Source organism: Pseudoliparis swirei, chromosome 16 (genome assembly GCF_029220125.1).
Source record: "Pseudoliparis swirei isolate HS2019 ecotype Mariana Trench chromosome 16, NWPU_hadal_v1, whole genome shotgun sequence".
In the NCBI taxonomy this organism is placed as follows: domain Eukaryota; kingdom Metazoa; phylum Chordata; class Actinopteri; order Perciformes; family Liparidae; genus Pseudoliparis; species Pseudoliparis swirei.
This window is the reverse complement of record NC_079403.1, coordinates 6,268,881-6,282,174: the sequence shown is the minus strand read 5'-3', so window position 1 is coordinate 6,282,174 and position 13,294 is coordinate 6,268,881. Positions and strand designations below refer to the sequence as shown.

The following is a 13,294-nucleotide window of genomic DNA, read 5'->3' as shown; positions in this document are numbered from 1 at the left end:
ACTCTGGCTAGTACGGCACATTTGAAAATAGTAGCTACACTCACGGCTCTCGATGGCGAAGATGGTGAGGTTATGGATCAAGTTGGCCTCTCGGTCCAGAGGCTTGGCCGTGCTGATGACCCCACTTAGAGCGTCCACGTTAAAGAAGCGCTCCAAGTCTGTGTTTCTGTCGATGGAGTACCTGGACAAAAATACACAACCATTACACAGCAGACAAACTTTACAAAATAAAAGCTTTTGGATCGAGGTATTTATTTCACATTTTAGAAGTATGTACTTCTTCCATTTAACTGGACAGAAACCAAGACAGAGTTCCAGTCGATGCAGAGAGAGCTTGAAACAACCATCGATGCATTGCGTTCACATTTTATCTAACGCGTAGGGCCTAAGATGTTTTCCCGTTCTTAAAATACTCATAATTAGACACACTTCAAATTCTGAATTGCAGCAGAAACTTGGCCCTTCATAGCACAAATGAAACCAAACCCTATTATGTATTGCTCAAATTGAGGTTTGTCAGCTTGGCCCTCAGCACACAACACACTCTCAATGCACAGCAACTCGTATTTCTAGAGAAAATTACAACTTCAATTAGCCTACATCCAAAGGGTATTATTGCAATGTAATTTGACTCTTGTGGCAGCATTAGTTCCACAATAATTTTAATTTCAACAGATGTAGTGAAATACATTGCAGACGCCGATAACAGTCACAGTAGCAAAAAGAGGCAATTTACAGCTACAATGGTGCAGTAATTTGATTTTCTGATTAAGATTACCAACAATCCGAACTGACCGAGCATGAATACCACACAATATTCATTCAATTAACGCAAGATAGAAGAGGATCTCGAGAGTGACAGGGCACAGATTGCCGACACAAGTGCTTGTTTTGAGTCACAAATGCCACCACACGAGTGGTGAGCCTTGACCCTCCGGAAGGAATGCCCTTCTCTTGTTTTCAGATGGCATTTCACTTTTGCAAATGTTGCACTCCTCAGCCTTCCCGCCATCTGGCATTGTCTTTGCGACAGCCACATGGGGGGGGGGACCTTCGAGGGTCTATGAATTCTGGGTTTGCAGATTATGAGGAGTTGAATAGAATACGATTAATTTTCTGGGGTGGGTGCTTCATTTGGGATTCTTAGAGCACATTTGTTCTTTAACAAACAGCTGTGGATTGTTGGCTTGTGCACTTTTTTTTCCGAAAAGTGGATGACGGAAAAAAGTGAGATGAGGAAGAAGAGATGTTTCACCAGTTAAAATGGACGCCGGGCAAATGGTTACCTGATGGCGTTGCTGGAGGTGTCCGGGTCGTGGGCGGAGACTCTCCCGATTGAGGTGCCCACCCGGGCGTCTTCCGAAACAACCATCCTGCCGAGCGGCGTGGAAAAGACGGGCGGCTCGTTCACGTCTTCCACCGTCAACCTGACCGACGTGGTGTCGCTAAATGGGCCCGCGCTCAAGAAGTTGGAGTCGATGTTCCTGTTCGTGGCCTCGATTCTTAGAGAGAAGCTGCTCTTCGTCTCAAAGTCGAGAGGCTGGGGACAGGATGCACAACATATGTGAGAGATGTTCCCTTTCTTATCAGAACATGTTCAATTGTTCTCTGTTGGAAATGTACTTGAAGACTAAACTGCTCTGGCTACTGCACATTTATAGCCAAGGGTAAAAGAACAGTTTATATATGTACGTAAGTCTGTGAATCATTCATACAATGCTCAGATATTGATCCCAATTACGGATGTGGACGGAAAGTCAAACTTAAAGTCATTTGCTGATGGATTGTAGTTGCTTTATGCTGTGAAGCAATACTATTGATCTGACGAAAGACACACAACGTGGAGAGAGAGAAATGCTTCTGAAATACTTTAGTCATTCCGTCTTGGCTTAACCAACTCCCCGTTGCAGCCGGGCAATGCACCGACTGCAGAGGACCGTTGAGTTGACACTTTCACCACCGGCGACTCTCTCCAATGTCGTAATGGTGCGAGTTTGTTACAAAAACAAAACGAGAGAATCAAAATCGGGCCCATCTGACGAGAATTGCGAGCGTCCGACAAAGGAGGTGCCGCCGTGGACCGTCGCATCCGTGTGGCCCGAGGAGCTCCTTCCAAGTCCTCCGAAACCGTGAAATGTACCAGCGCCAGAAAGTGCATGAGGCAAGAATGTGCAACACATTTCCTGCCTAAATGAACGCGAGCGGCTTTGTTGTTACACATTTAACTTGAGATGTTAGATTTTATTTCCGTGGGCGGATATCAATCATGCTATTCATAGCATCTCGGTTCCCGTGGTGACAGGAGTGTTTTTAAGGGTGTTTAATTCTCCGGTCCCAGTGATCTTTAAGCTGCGTGGGTAGTGAGCGCAGGTCATGGTAGTAAACCTTCGAGTGACCATGGGATGTAAAGTTTGATTCCGAGGTGTTGGAGATAGTCAATGCTGATTCATCATTAATGATTATCACTTAATCTAAAGGTGCTGGAGACCTATTGGAACAAGGGGAGTCGAGGAGGAAGGGAAACCGGGCGAGGCAGTTGTCTTTTTCCTCCAGTAAATAAGCTTTTTAAATGGTTTCATTGCCAGTATATTCTGTTCATTAACACCAAAGAATGCATAAATTATGGTGCGGGAACTACAAGCCTCCTCCAATGCTGGTGTGCTATCCAATGCACCACAGATCCAAATAGGAAAACGTACAAAGCCGGGGGGGTTACTCACATATATTTCTCATGGTGCCAAATCCCATGAAAAGACCAGAATCAACAAAGCTGCAGTCTCTTCATACTTTCTGACTCCCCGCCCTGTCTGTGCACTCAGCCCCGTGCCCATTCCTTCCTCCTAAATACTTCAAACATTTAGTCACAAATATGTAATTTTTCTTTGGAAATCTAAAAAGGCAAAGTCTTTCGGAAACAGCGGCGTTCCCTCGTAGTTCATGGGAAATGTGACTCAAACCAGAGTAAATAGTACGTATGTATTATCAGCTGTGGACGAATACACATTTGGCGCTCTAGTAAATATTTACAGCTGCAGGATGTTGTCTGTGGGATTGACTCAAAATAAGTTACAGTCTCCAAGTTTTCATGGAAATGAAGGAGCGCATCGCCCCGCGCAACCGAGCGGCTCATTGATGTGTTTTTGATCGACGGCGCAAGAGGATTCAGCTGTCAGGCTACACACCTGGTGATAGGATCAATTTATTGTTGGTTTTGGGGGTTTTCACACGCTTTAATATTTCACTTTGAGCTTTAGGAATCCTTCACATCTGTAAGTGAGCGACACATTCCAGTGTAGTAACTAACTTCCGCGGAAAAACGAGGGGTAAGTAAAATAATTTGTCATCCAGTTGGAAGGAAAAATGTCGTAATTTAAAATCTCTTCATCGTGAAAATAGGAAAAACCCTACAGTGTATTGTATATGGAATAGTCCGTCAATACTCCAAACGATATTCAATTCCACACGTTCTCGCCAACGGTTGGAAAATGTCGCCGGGAAAAGCTCCGTGTCACGGGCGCATGGCTCTAAAAGCAGAGGCTGTGTTTGGTGTTCTCCTAATCCAGGTTTGATATGCGGTACCTTCAGGAGAATGATGACCCCGTCTTGCGTGCTCTCCTCCGTCGTTATGTTGAACATGGCGGGCCCGTCTCCGTCCATGATCCTGTAATCCATCTCGGCGTTGGAGCCGATATCCGCGTCGGCCGCTTTGATTCTGGCCACCGCCGATTGCACCGGCAGTGACTCCGGCACCGTGTACTGATAGTTTTCTGGAACAGGAAGGACAGGAGCGGCTGCTAGTAATGGATGTGCTTATTTCGCGATACCGACTCACCTCCGAGCAGCTCGGCTGTTCTCTTTTTCTTTGCTTTTTTTCACACTTCCCCCTTCTGCTTTGATTCAGCTGTGTGGCTCCTCAATAAATTCACATTGCATAACACAGACAGGCAGCAATTGTGACTCGCATATGGAATAAAGCGCTTTGCTTCCACTTCATGCTGCAGCATATAGGCAGTGGGCGATGCAATGTCTGCATTGGATATTCAATTAGGAAAAGCAAAAAAATCAATTTCAGTCGTCACATATCTGCAGGTTTAATAGATGGGAGAGAATATTTACCGAAATATATAAAGCCCCCTTTAATGCTGCCTGGATGTAATGAGTTATCCCTTGGACCAAAAAAAAACTGACTAATGCTAAGATCCTTTTAGTATCTTTTATGGCATGAAATGTCCACTTGAAGATTCTATTACTTAAAAACTCTCCCATTGTGTTCCCTTGGCTTTTGTCTGACCCCTTCGGATTTAAAGTACTCTTAAAAGGATAAAGAAGGGAATCGTATTCATAATCATAATCTCCCCAATAACCGTGGCGGAGCTCATTACCAGACCTTTCTGTGTTCCTCAGTGTCTCCCTCAGCCACCGTCTAAATGCTAATCTGCCTGACATTGTTTTCCGCCATGTAATCTTTGTAATGGCTTTTTAATTTGCCGTGGAATAGCAGCTCTTTAAAAGACCGAAGGAATTGCTTTCCACTCTCTGATTTGCCCCATGCACCTATACTACCTCGTTTTCCCATCCCCCCCCTCCCCCCATTCACCCTCCCCTCCCCCTCCTCCCCGCCCGCTGATGCAAGCTGACCTTGGCTTCTCTTCTCTCGTTTCTTCGAGGACCGGCGAAAGGTACTGTGCTCTCTATCAGCTCCGATGCTCCATAATGGTCTATTGATTCTGACCCCGTGACCCCGTGAGGGCAACGGCAGGAGCAAGAGCCCAAACTTCTCCAAAGTCTCTTTTCCCCCCTATCATGACAGCACTGGGTTAAAAAGGCATTGATGACTTGTTGTGCAGACTTCAACCTTTCTCTCCCCCCTGCCCCCTCCCCCCTGCTTCATAGCAGTCCAGTGGGAGTGCACCAGCCAGGCAGAGGTTGGGGGTATCAGCGGTAAACCGATTGCCGGGCAATTATCATGAGAAGCACGCTATGCCTTTGAATCTTAAAGCGCGGCCCGGGAAACCATTTGCAGCCTCGTGGAATAGGCTGTCAACAAATACATTTTTCCTTCTTTTCTTTTGGAACGCAGCCCGATTGATCCCGGTATCGAACGCCCGAAGCGGCCCCCCGGCGGCTCTGATGAAGAGCAAAGCACCACGAGGTGCACACCTTGCAGGGCGGCTGATTTTTAATTCGGTTGTAAAAAAAAAAAAAAGATCAAATGTTTGTTGTGAATTCAGGGAGGTCACGATGATGAAGAGGAAACTGCGCGTGGATGCCGGCTAACGGGACTTCAGACATCGGGATGAGGCGAGGTCTAATGGCGGAGGTTGAACGAGTGTATTTCGTTTTCTAAGATCTCGGAGTATTTTCAGTTCAACTTTATTCTACCACAAGGTGTTGTTGCAACACAAAGTAATAGAGCGCATTTCATTTGTGTTGATGATTTCCTTTCAAGGGTGGAAAAACAGCCCCGGCCTGTTGGTAGCACCATCCATTATATACAGTACAAAGTACGTGGCCTCATTTGGTTCGCTGAGTTCAAGTGTTTTCCCGGCGATAATAGATCTTTAGACCCCATTCAGCCGGAACAAGGAAAAACAGGCAAATGAACCCGGGAGCTGATGGCTTTACTGCTGATTGCAGAGTAGCTGTCGCAAAAACACGGCGTGCTGCGTGCGCGTCACGCTTAATTGACCCCGTAGGGACAATCAGGAGCGGGGAGTCTTACTGTGAGTAAAGCGAGGAGGGTTGTCGTTGACGTCGGTGAGCGTGACGGTGACGGAGGTGGTGCCGGAGAGGCCGCCCATCTGGCCCACCATGTCTTTGGCCTGGATGACGAGCACGTACTGGTCCCTCGTCTCGCGGTCCATGTTCGGCAGAGCGGTTCTGATGACGCCTGAGGAGAGAGGCAAAGAGTCGGAGTCGGTCCGATAACCCTTCATCGGCATGTTCATTCGGAATAGATTTCTAAACACGATGTTACTTCACATTTTTAAAAAGTGGATATCCTACACTAATGTTGTCATAGATGCATATATATATATATATATATATATATATACTGAATATACATTTTTCTAGTTGACGATTGCAGTTATAGTTGCATGGACAGAAATATATATATAAATTAATATAAGTATATATAAGTAATAAGTATTTATATATATATACATATATAAATACTTATATTAATTTATATATGTATATAAATACTTATATTAATTTATATATATATATTAATATACATATATATATATACTTATATACATATATATGTATACTTATATTAATTTCTGTCCATGCAACTATAACTGCAATCGTCAAATAGGAAAATCTTCTTAAACCACCAAACAGAAAGAATGAGAATCTTCTCCACATCCCACTTGAGCATAAATCGTTGGATGTCTCGGCGTCATTAAAGCTACGATGTCCGGAGGTCGACAAGTCTGCTGATCAATTGTATGTATTCATCATTGAACATGATTATTGACTTGGCTTTTCATACTTAAGTGCTTTAAAATGGTGCTAAAGCGTATAAAACAAAGACCTTGAGTGTTGAGTAGTGACGACCTGCTGTGGGTCATTTCATAGAAGGCCTTCTCGTAAAGTGCACACGGTCGTCACCAATATAAAATCTCCCGGACTGAATAGAAAACTCGGCGGCCTTGATATATTCACAAAGACATTTAAAAAGTATTAGCGATAGCTCATTGTTTTCTTAATCACAGTCATTCAGATTTCAGTCAGTGGGGAAACCTTTTTGTTATTTACGAAGAATTGTGATTTATTTTTCAAATTAGTTGAGCTCTGCCATCTGTGCACAAAGAGAAAACCACTAATAATAATTATAAGAGTAATTTCGCGAGATCTTTTTCTTTTAAGGGGATTGATTGTGGTCAGAAATTGGTTTAGATGCCTCCATCTCACACCCCAAAAAAATGTTTTATACAAAAGCATACAAAGAATACATCTTCCCAGTCAGTTGGCAGACCACTCCAGCACATGTGATTACAAGAACACAAGACTTGAGGTTAATGGGTGACTCCGCCCACACCTCCTCTCTGGCTCCATCTGCCTGATGGATCATCGAGGTCTGGATCGTGGAATATGCCTACTACCAACTATGCCATGGCCCTATTGAGACTCCGCCCACTCCTCCTCTCTGCCTCCATCTGCGCGATGGATCGTGGAGGTCTCGATCGTGGAATATGCCTACTACCAACTATTCATACACTCTGTCATATTCATTGATTGTGTTGTTACTGTGTTTTAATGTGTGTAATGATTCCTTCTGTACACATGGCATCTATTACACCTGTCCATCCTGGAGAGGGATCCTCCTCTGTTGCTCTCCTGAAGGTTTCTTCACTTTTTTCTCCGTTGTTTGGGAGTTTTTCCTGATCCGATGTGAGGTCAAAGGTCAGGGATGTCTATGTGTACAGATTGTAAAGCACTCTGAGACAAATTTGTAATTTGTGAGAATGGGCTATACAAATGAACTGAATTGAGTTGGATGTCCAGCTTCGTCGCTCGTTGACACAACAGCAATGAGTCGGGACTCGTCCGTGCTCGTCACTCCGAACGCTTTAGTGGAGCGACATATGACGACTTTCATGTTAGGATGCTGTCAGAAAAGTGAGCACATGGGACGGGGACATGTTTCCGAACCGCCAGGGGAGACATCATCTGTCTTTCCTCCTGTCACGATTGATCCGTCATCATAAAGAAAAAGAAAATCTGAGATGTGACAGCATTGGCTTTTATTATGGGTTTGTAGCCGAGCCGCTGTGAGGCCGCACCGTGCTCAACGTACTAAAAAGCTTGCGGAGAAATCGTTTCATTAACGCAATTTTTTTTCCAATCTCAACTTTATCTTTGGGCTGGAAAAGATGATAATTCCAGGAAAATTACCGCGCACAATGCATTTAAATGCAAAGGAGAAACGTCCTAATCCCTCAAAAGCAATCACTGTTGCTTTCAAAGTTAATGATTTACCACACAGTGTGTTTCATTCATTAAATGGCACTTATAAAAGATGCATGCAGAACATGGAAGATTGCTCATTAGGAAACACACAAAGCCAAAGCGCCACAGTTCCCGGAGAAAATTCATCATTTTTAGTTGCTTTATCGCATTCACAGCCCGATGAAGCAGATCAAAGAGCGGCTCTTGCTTACAGTTAGTACCTGAGGATTTTGTCTTCGTAATCCTTTAAATTACCCAGAAATTTGACGTATAATTGAGGTCCAATCTCTCGGGGAGGAATTAAAACTCTGTGTAGATTGTGTTGTTTTTATACGAGGAATACCCAGGAGACAGATTCCCGATAAACTTGCATGATTACGGTCAATTCGGGCACTATGTATACTATGTGTGCAAATGTACACACACACACACACACACACACACACATTGTTTTAGCAATTAAACTCAATCCAGAAACAGAGGAGGAAGGACAAACAAATCAAGTGAAGTGGGTCAAAAGACTTCGAGAGAAATGAAGATGCGTTTTGTACTTGAGAAAATAAACAATCCCATTAAGTGTTTCATTTTCTTCTTCTTCTGCCATCCTTTATTAACGTCATTTCGGTCCCTCCAGCTGAAAACTGTTATTGGCTGCTGTAACTAAATGGCCGGTTGGCTAAATTATAGTAAGCTGTCCACTTCCTCTCCTCCCGAGACGGTGGTCAATAAAGCAATAATCGGTTTGCTGCCGCTCTGCGAAAACATGCCGCGTCGGCCCCGCGTCAAATAAGGAACAAAGCGGGACGTTGTTACGGCCGCTCTGTTCCTTATTTGCCTCAGTGTCCTTTGATGTCGTCTGTTTCTTTCCCTTTTAGTGCTTTTATGCCGAGAATCGAGACGTTCATGTTCGCCCATCTGCTCCATTTATCCCTTCGCGTCCGTCCTCCGTCCATCCCTTTGACCGCTTCTCCGAGGCGTAACCTCGTGGCCAATTAGAGAGCACCACGGCGACACCTGTGAACTGTTTACTCGCGTCGCATCGCAAAAGGTTACCCGGCGCCTTCCCGTCATACGAGAGAATACAGCTTCCCTCTTCTTTAGTCCAGACCCCGCGGCCAGAGGGGCGAGGCACGCGCTCCTGGACTTGAAAGAGGAATCGTTCAACATTTGAGAGATGCACGTCTGGAGGAAGCTGGATGCTGGTCGGATTATAATCGCGGCTGCAATGGATGCATTCAAAGAAGGCGAAATAAACGAGGGAAGAATAAGATGTTGAGCTCCATCCAGCAGTGGGAGAAATGAATGTCTCTCACTGAACCCCAGACGCAACTGATATACTTATTTAATATCATCTTGGCGTGTTGGAGCCTGAAACATATCGGCCGTGGTGGTTAATGATGCCATGAATCCTGATAAAAAAAAACGTATTAAGAAAAACAGGAGACATCTTTTTCTCCGCCCGCCTGGCCAGAAGCACACATTCTTCTCGCCGAGCGACGCCGGCGATGTCGCGAGCCCGTTGCGTTGTCTGCTGGGCGCCGGCCCCCCCCCCCCTTCATCTCCCAGTACCCCGCGCGGCGCTGGTGTCACTCCCGGGGAGAGGCGATGATTAAAAATCCCCGCCGTCGCTTTTCTCGGCACAACCTTCCTCGCCCCTCCGGTGCGACGCCCAGACGCATTGTAACCCGCGCATTCATCTGGCGTGTCCCCCGCACCACTGGCGACAGACGGGGAGGGGGGGGGGGAACGACGCGCTCCCCGCCGAAGCCCCCGATACTTGACATTTGTCTTGGGAAGAGGAAATAAAAAATAAAAGGGGGGGGGGGGCAGACATAGGAGGAACCCTCCGGCTCTGCGTCGTGCAAGCTATGTGAGGGGTGCTGATGAAGGTGATGAACACTTCAACATGAAGGGTGCGGTATGTGATTGGCTGAGCCCCCCGGGGGTCCACTGACAGAGACTGGATCCCGTAACACGAATACAGGCCACACAAACTGGGAATCAAACCTCCAGCACAGGTAGTTTATTACGACGGGACATTCAGGCGTCACGCTCGAATCACGGGTCACGATACCTGCTCAGTGTGAGGGGCCACAACTCAGAGGACCCGTGTGTGCATGTGTATATATATACACAACCGTTCAAAAGTTTGGGGTCACTTAGAAATGTCTTTATTTTTCAAAGAAAAGCACTGTTTTTTCAATAAAGATAACATTAATCAAAAATACACACTATGCATTGTTAATGTGGTAAATGACTATTCTAGGTGGAAACGTCTGGTTTCTAATGAAATATCTCCATAGGTGTATAGAGGCCCATTTCCATCAACTATCACTCCAGTGTTCTAATGGTACATTGTGTTTGATAATCGCCTTAGAAGACTAATATCTGATTAGAAAACCCTTGTGCAATTATGTTAGCACAGCTGAAAACAGTTATGCTGGTGATATAAGCTGTACAACTGGCCTTCCTTTGAGCTTGAAGTTTGTAGAACAAAATGAATACTTCAAATATTAATCATTATTTCTAACCTTGTCAATGTCTTGACTATATTTTATATTCATTTGATAAATAAAAGTGTGATTTTTCATGGAAGACACAAAATTGTCTGGGTGATCCCAAACTATTGAACGGTAGTGTATATATATATAGAGAGAGAGAAAGAGACTGGAGAACGCCAGGATCTATTCATTTGTCGTGTTACGCTGAAAGGGAGCGTGTTAATGCGCCCAAACATCCAGGTGGTGTGTTGTTGTTGTTGTTGTTTGTGATTAGAATTGAAAAATGTCATCTCCCTCTTTATATTACTGGAGACAGCCAGATGTATATCTTGCCTTAAGCTGCAATGTTTTTTTTTTCCTCGACTCGGTGCGGTCGCCACCAGGAGGCTCGATGGTGTTTTGAGCCCTCACCGGCGCCTTCCAGGCAGCGGCTGCCTGGAAGGCGCCGGAAGGTGGTCCCGCCCCCCAAAACTCTGATCCAATCAATGCGCTACCCCCACTTGGAGCGGAGCGCATATTCAAATCCACTTTTGGGCGCATTGCATATTCAAACCCGCATTTGGAGCCAAACCCACTTGGGCGCATTTGGGCGCATTTAACCCACTTGGTTCAACAATTTCAAAGTGCGTAGCTATTTTTGGGCGGCTAATGTTGTGGTAATGTTATTTCAACCTGCTAGCTAGCAGATAGATGATGCTAATCTTAGCTGTGGTAATGTCATTTCTACCTGCTAGCGAGCTAAATCTGGTTAAAACATTAGGTAACAAAGTAAGATTAATTACTGCAGATTAATCACTGTATTTGAGTGATTGTTAATGGTTAGTGGTTATCTTTCAAATGATGCCTGTGAGGCACTTGACGTTGAGACTGGTTGACTTCCAGGCTGCTTTGGAATAAGGATACCTCTGAGGCAGCCACCAGTTTTTGGATAACTCTGAGGCATCATAGGTAGTGTTGACTGCCAGGCTGCCTAGTCGTTGGTATACAGGTTAACTCACAGGCATCCAGTTGGTTTTAGATACCTGTAAGGCATCTAGACGGACATTAAGAGGGGCTGACTCCCAGGCTGCTTCCTAACACTGGTTAGCTCTCAGGCAGCCAATTAGCTTTGGATGCCTGTGAGGCACTTGATGTTGAGACACTTGATGTTGAGACTGGTTGACTGTAGACTGATATCCCTTAGTTAAATTGTCCTCATGCCTCCTCATACAGATAGGCCTATTGAATAAATCTGCCAGATTATTTTTAACATTGCATATGCCTAACATTATGTGATAATACTAATCACACTCATATTGCCTTTCTCTTTCAGTTCATGAAGAAATGGCGCCCAGGAAGGGTAAGGTTCAACCTAGACCTACTTTAATGACTAAAAAAAAGTCTCTTTCACACACTGACATTTAACAATGACTTCAATAATTCCCCAAAAAATACTTATTAGTTCCTTGCAATGTCTTTATACAGTAGGATGGAAGCGGAAGGCCCTGCAGGTGTCAAAAGGTGGTAAGTTATTCTTTATCTTGCCATCTGGACTCGAGTACTACAACACTAGTTCATCTCCTCATATAGCAAATTTGGTTACTTCTTGTTACTTTATAGGACCATCTGCAAAGATCGCAATTTTCCACCAGTCACCACTGGTTGGTGGAGCCTCCGCCCCAGCCCCAACCCCATCTAGCCCTGCTGCTCCATCCACCCTTCCTGCCCCATCCGGCCCTGCTGCTCCACCAAGCCCTACTGCCCCATCCCAGCCGGCATTTCAGAATGTCCACAGCCTTTTGAGGACATGCTCAGGGCATCGGAGCAAAAGGTGAAGTGCACAGCTAGGCATAGGTTTCTTCAAGACAGGTTTATATTTTTAGTGGTAGTGTGGTAGTAACAGTGCTGAGACCATTTGTGATGGGATCTGGGAAAACCAGTCACATGGTGAAATTTGACCTTTTGGAAGCTGACTTCAAGCTTGTTTCAAATATGTTTTCATTATTTGTCTGTTTCAAATGTTATGATTGCCCAAAGTCAGCTGATCAGTTAGATTTCATGGAATAGAATTTTGACAAAACAACTTTAAAGAGAGGGTTCTAAATAGACTGGCTGGTTGAATAAAGCACATTTTAACACATTCAATTAATGAAAACAAGTAGATATGTTTAGGGATGATAGACATGTTATAGAATAATAATTGAATCAAAACCCAATTTCACCAAAATACTGAGTTTCGACCTACTAGTATTTTCACTCTAATCTCAAAAATGTCCCTTTTCACCATGTGACTGGTTTCCCCAGAGCCCATCACAGTTTTGGGTTATAGGAACATCTGTTGGGATGGCAGTAAAGACAGAAGGGCTATGTACAGACATTACATGTGTACAATACTGTACTGTATGTAAAGAAGATGAAATCCTAATATTGTTACGAATAATATTGTTGAAACATTGAAACCTTCTTTGAGTGTGACTCAGAAATTATTTTTACAAAGATACCAGATAACGGTGGAGGAGATCAGGAGGAGGACTGCTCCACCTGATTGCAAACTATTCAAAGACAGACCACAACAAGCGGCAGATACAAACTGTCCATCACGACGGGCATTTAAGCGCAGGCGAAGACAGCGAACCCGTAACTAGTCTTTCCCCAGTTTTCCGACCTGTCCCACACTGCCCCAATAAAATATTTAGATAATATTTATAGTGTATTAAATTCTGCCATCCTTCGTGCTTAGTAAACTAAGCTGTTTGCGTGTGAAATTTTGTTTTTACCATTTTACTGTGTGTATGAGGGTTGTATGTGGCCTTTATTTTCAATAAAGAATATGTCACACCCATCAGTCATGTCTC

General features: G+C 44.5%; 1 protein-coding gene and 1 long non-coding RNA gene across 2 annotated transcripts in view; one reads left to right on the top strand and one right to left on the bottom strand.

Moving 5' to 3' along the window:
• The window catches only part of cdh7a (cadherin 7a), a 102,521-nt gene that overhangs the window by 29,949 nt on the left and 59,278 nt on the right, over positions 1–13,294 (bottom strand). The window contains exons 4-7 of the mRNA XM_056434586.1: positions 5,723–5,890; positions 3,580–3,767; positions 1,287–1,540; positions 45–181 (exon numbers count right to left, since the gene is read on the bottom strand). Coding sequence (XP_056290561.1) covers positions 45–181; positions 1,287–1,540; positions 3,580–3,767; positions 5,723–5,890 — 747 coding nt within the window. The remainder of the gene's footprint in view (positions 1–44; positions 182–1,286; positions 1,541–3,579; positions 3,768–5,722; positions 5,891–13,294) is intronic.
• Positions 11,110–12,513, top strand: LOC130206560 (uncharacterized). Its single transcript, XR_008834143.1, has 3 exons — positions 11,110–11,799; positions 11,925–11,963; positions 12,060–12,513. It is a non-coding gene; the product is annotated as an uncharacterized LOC130206560 (long non-coding RNA).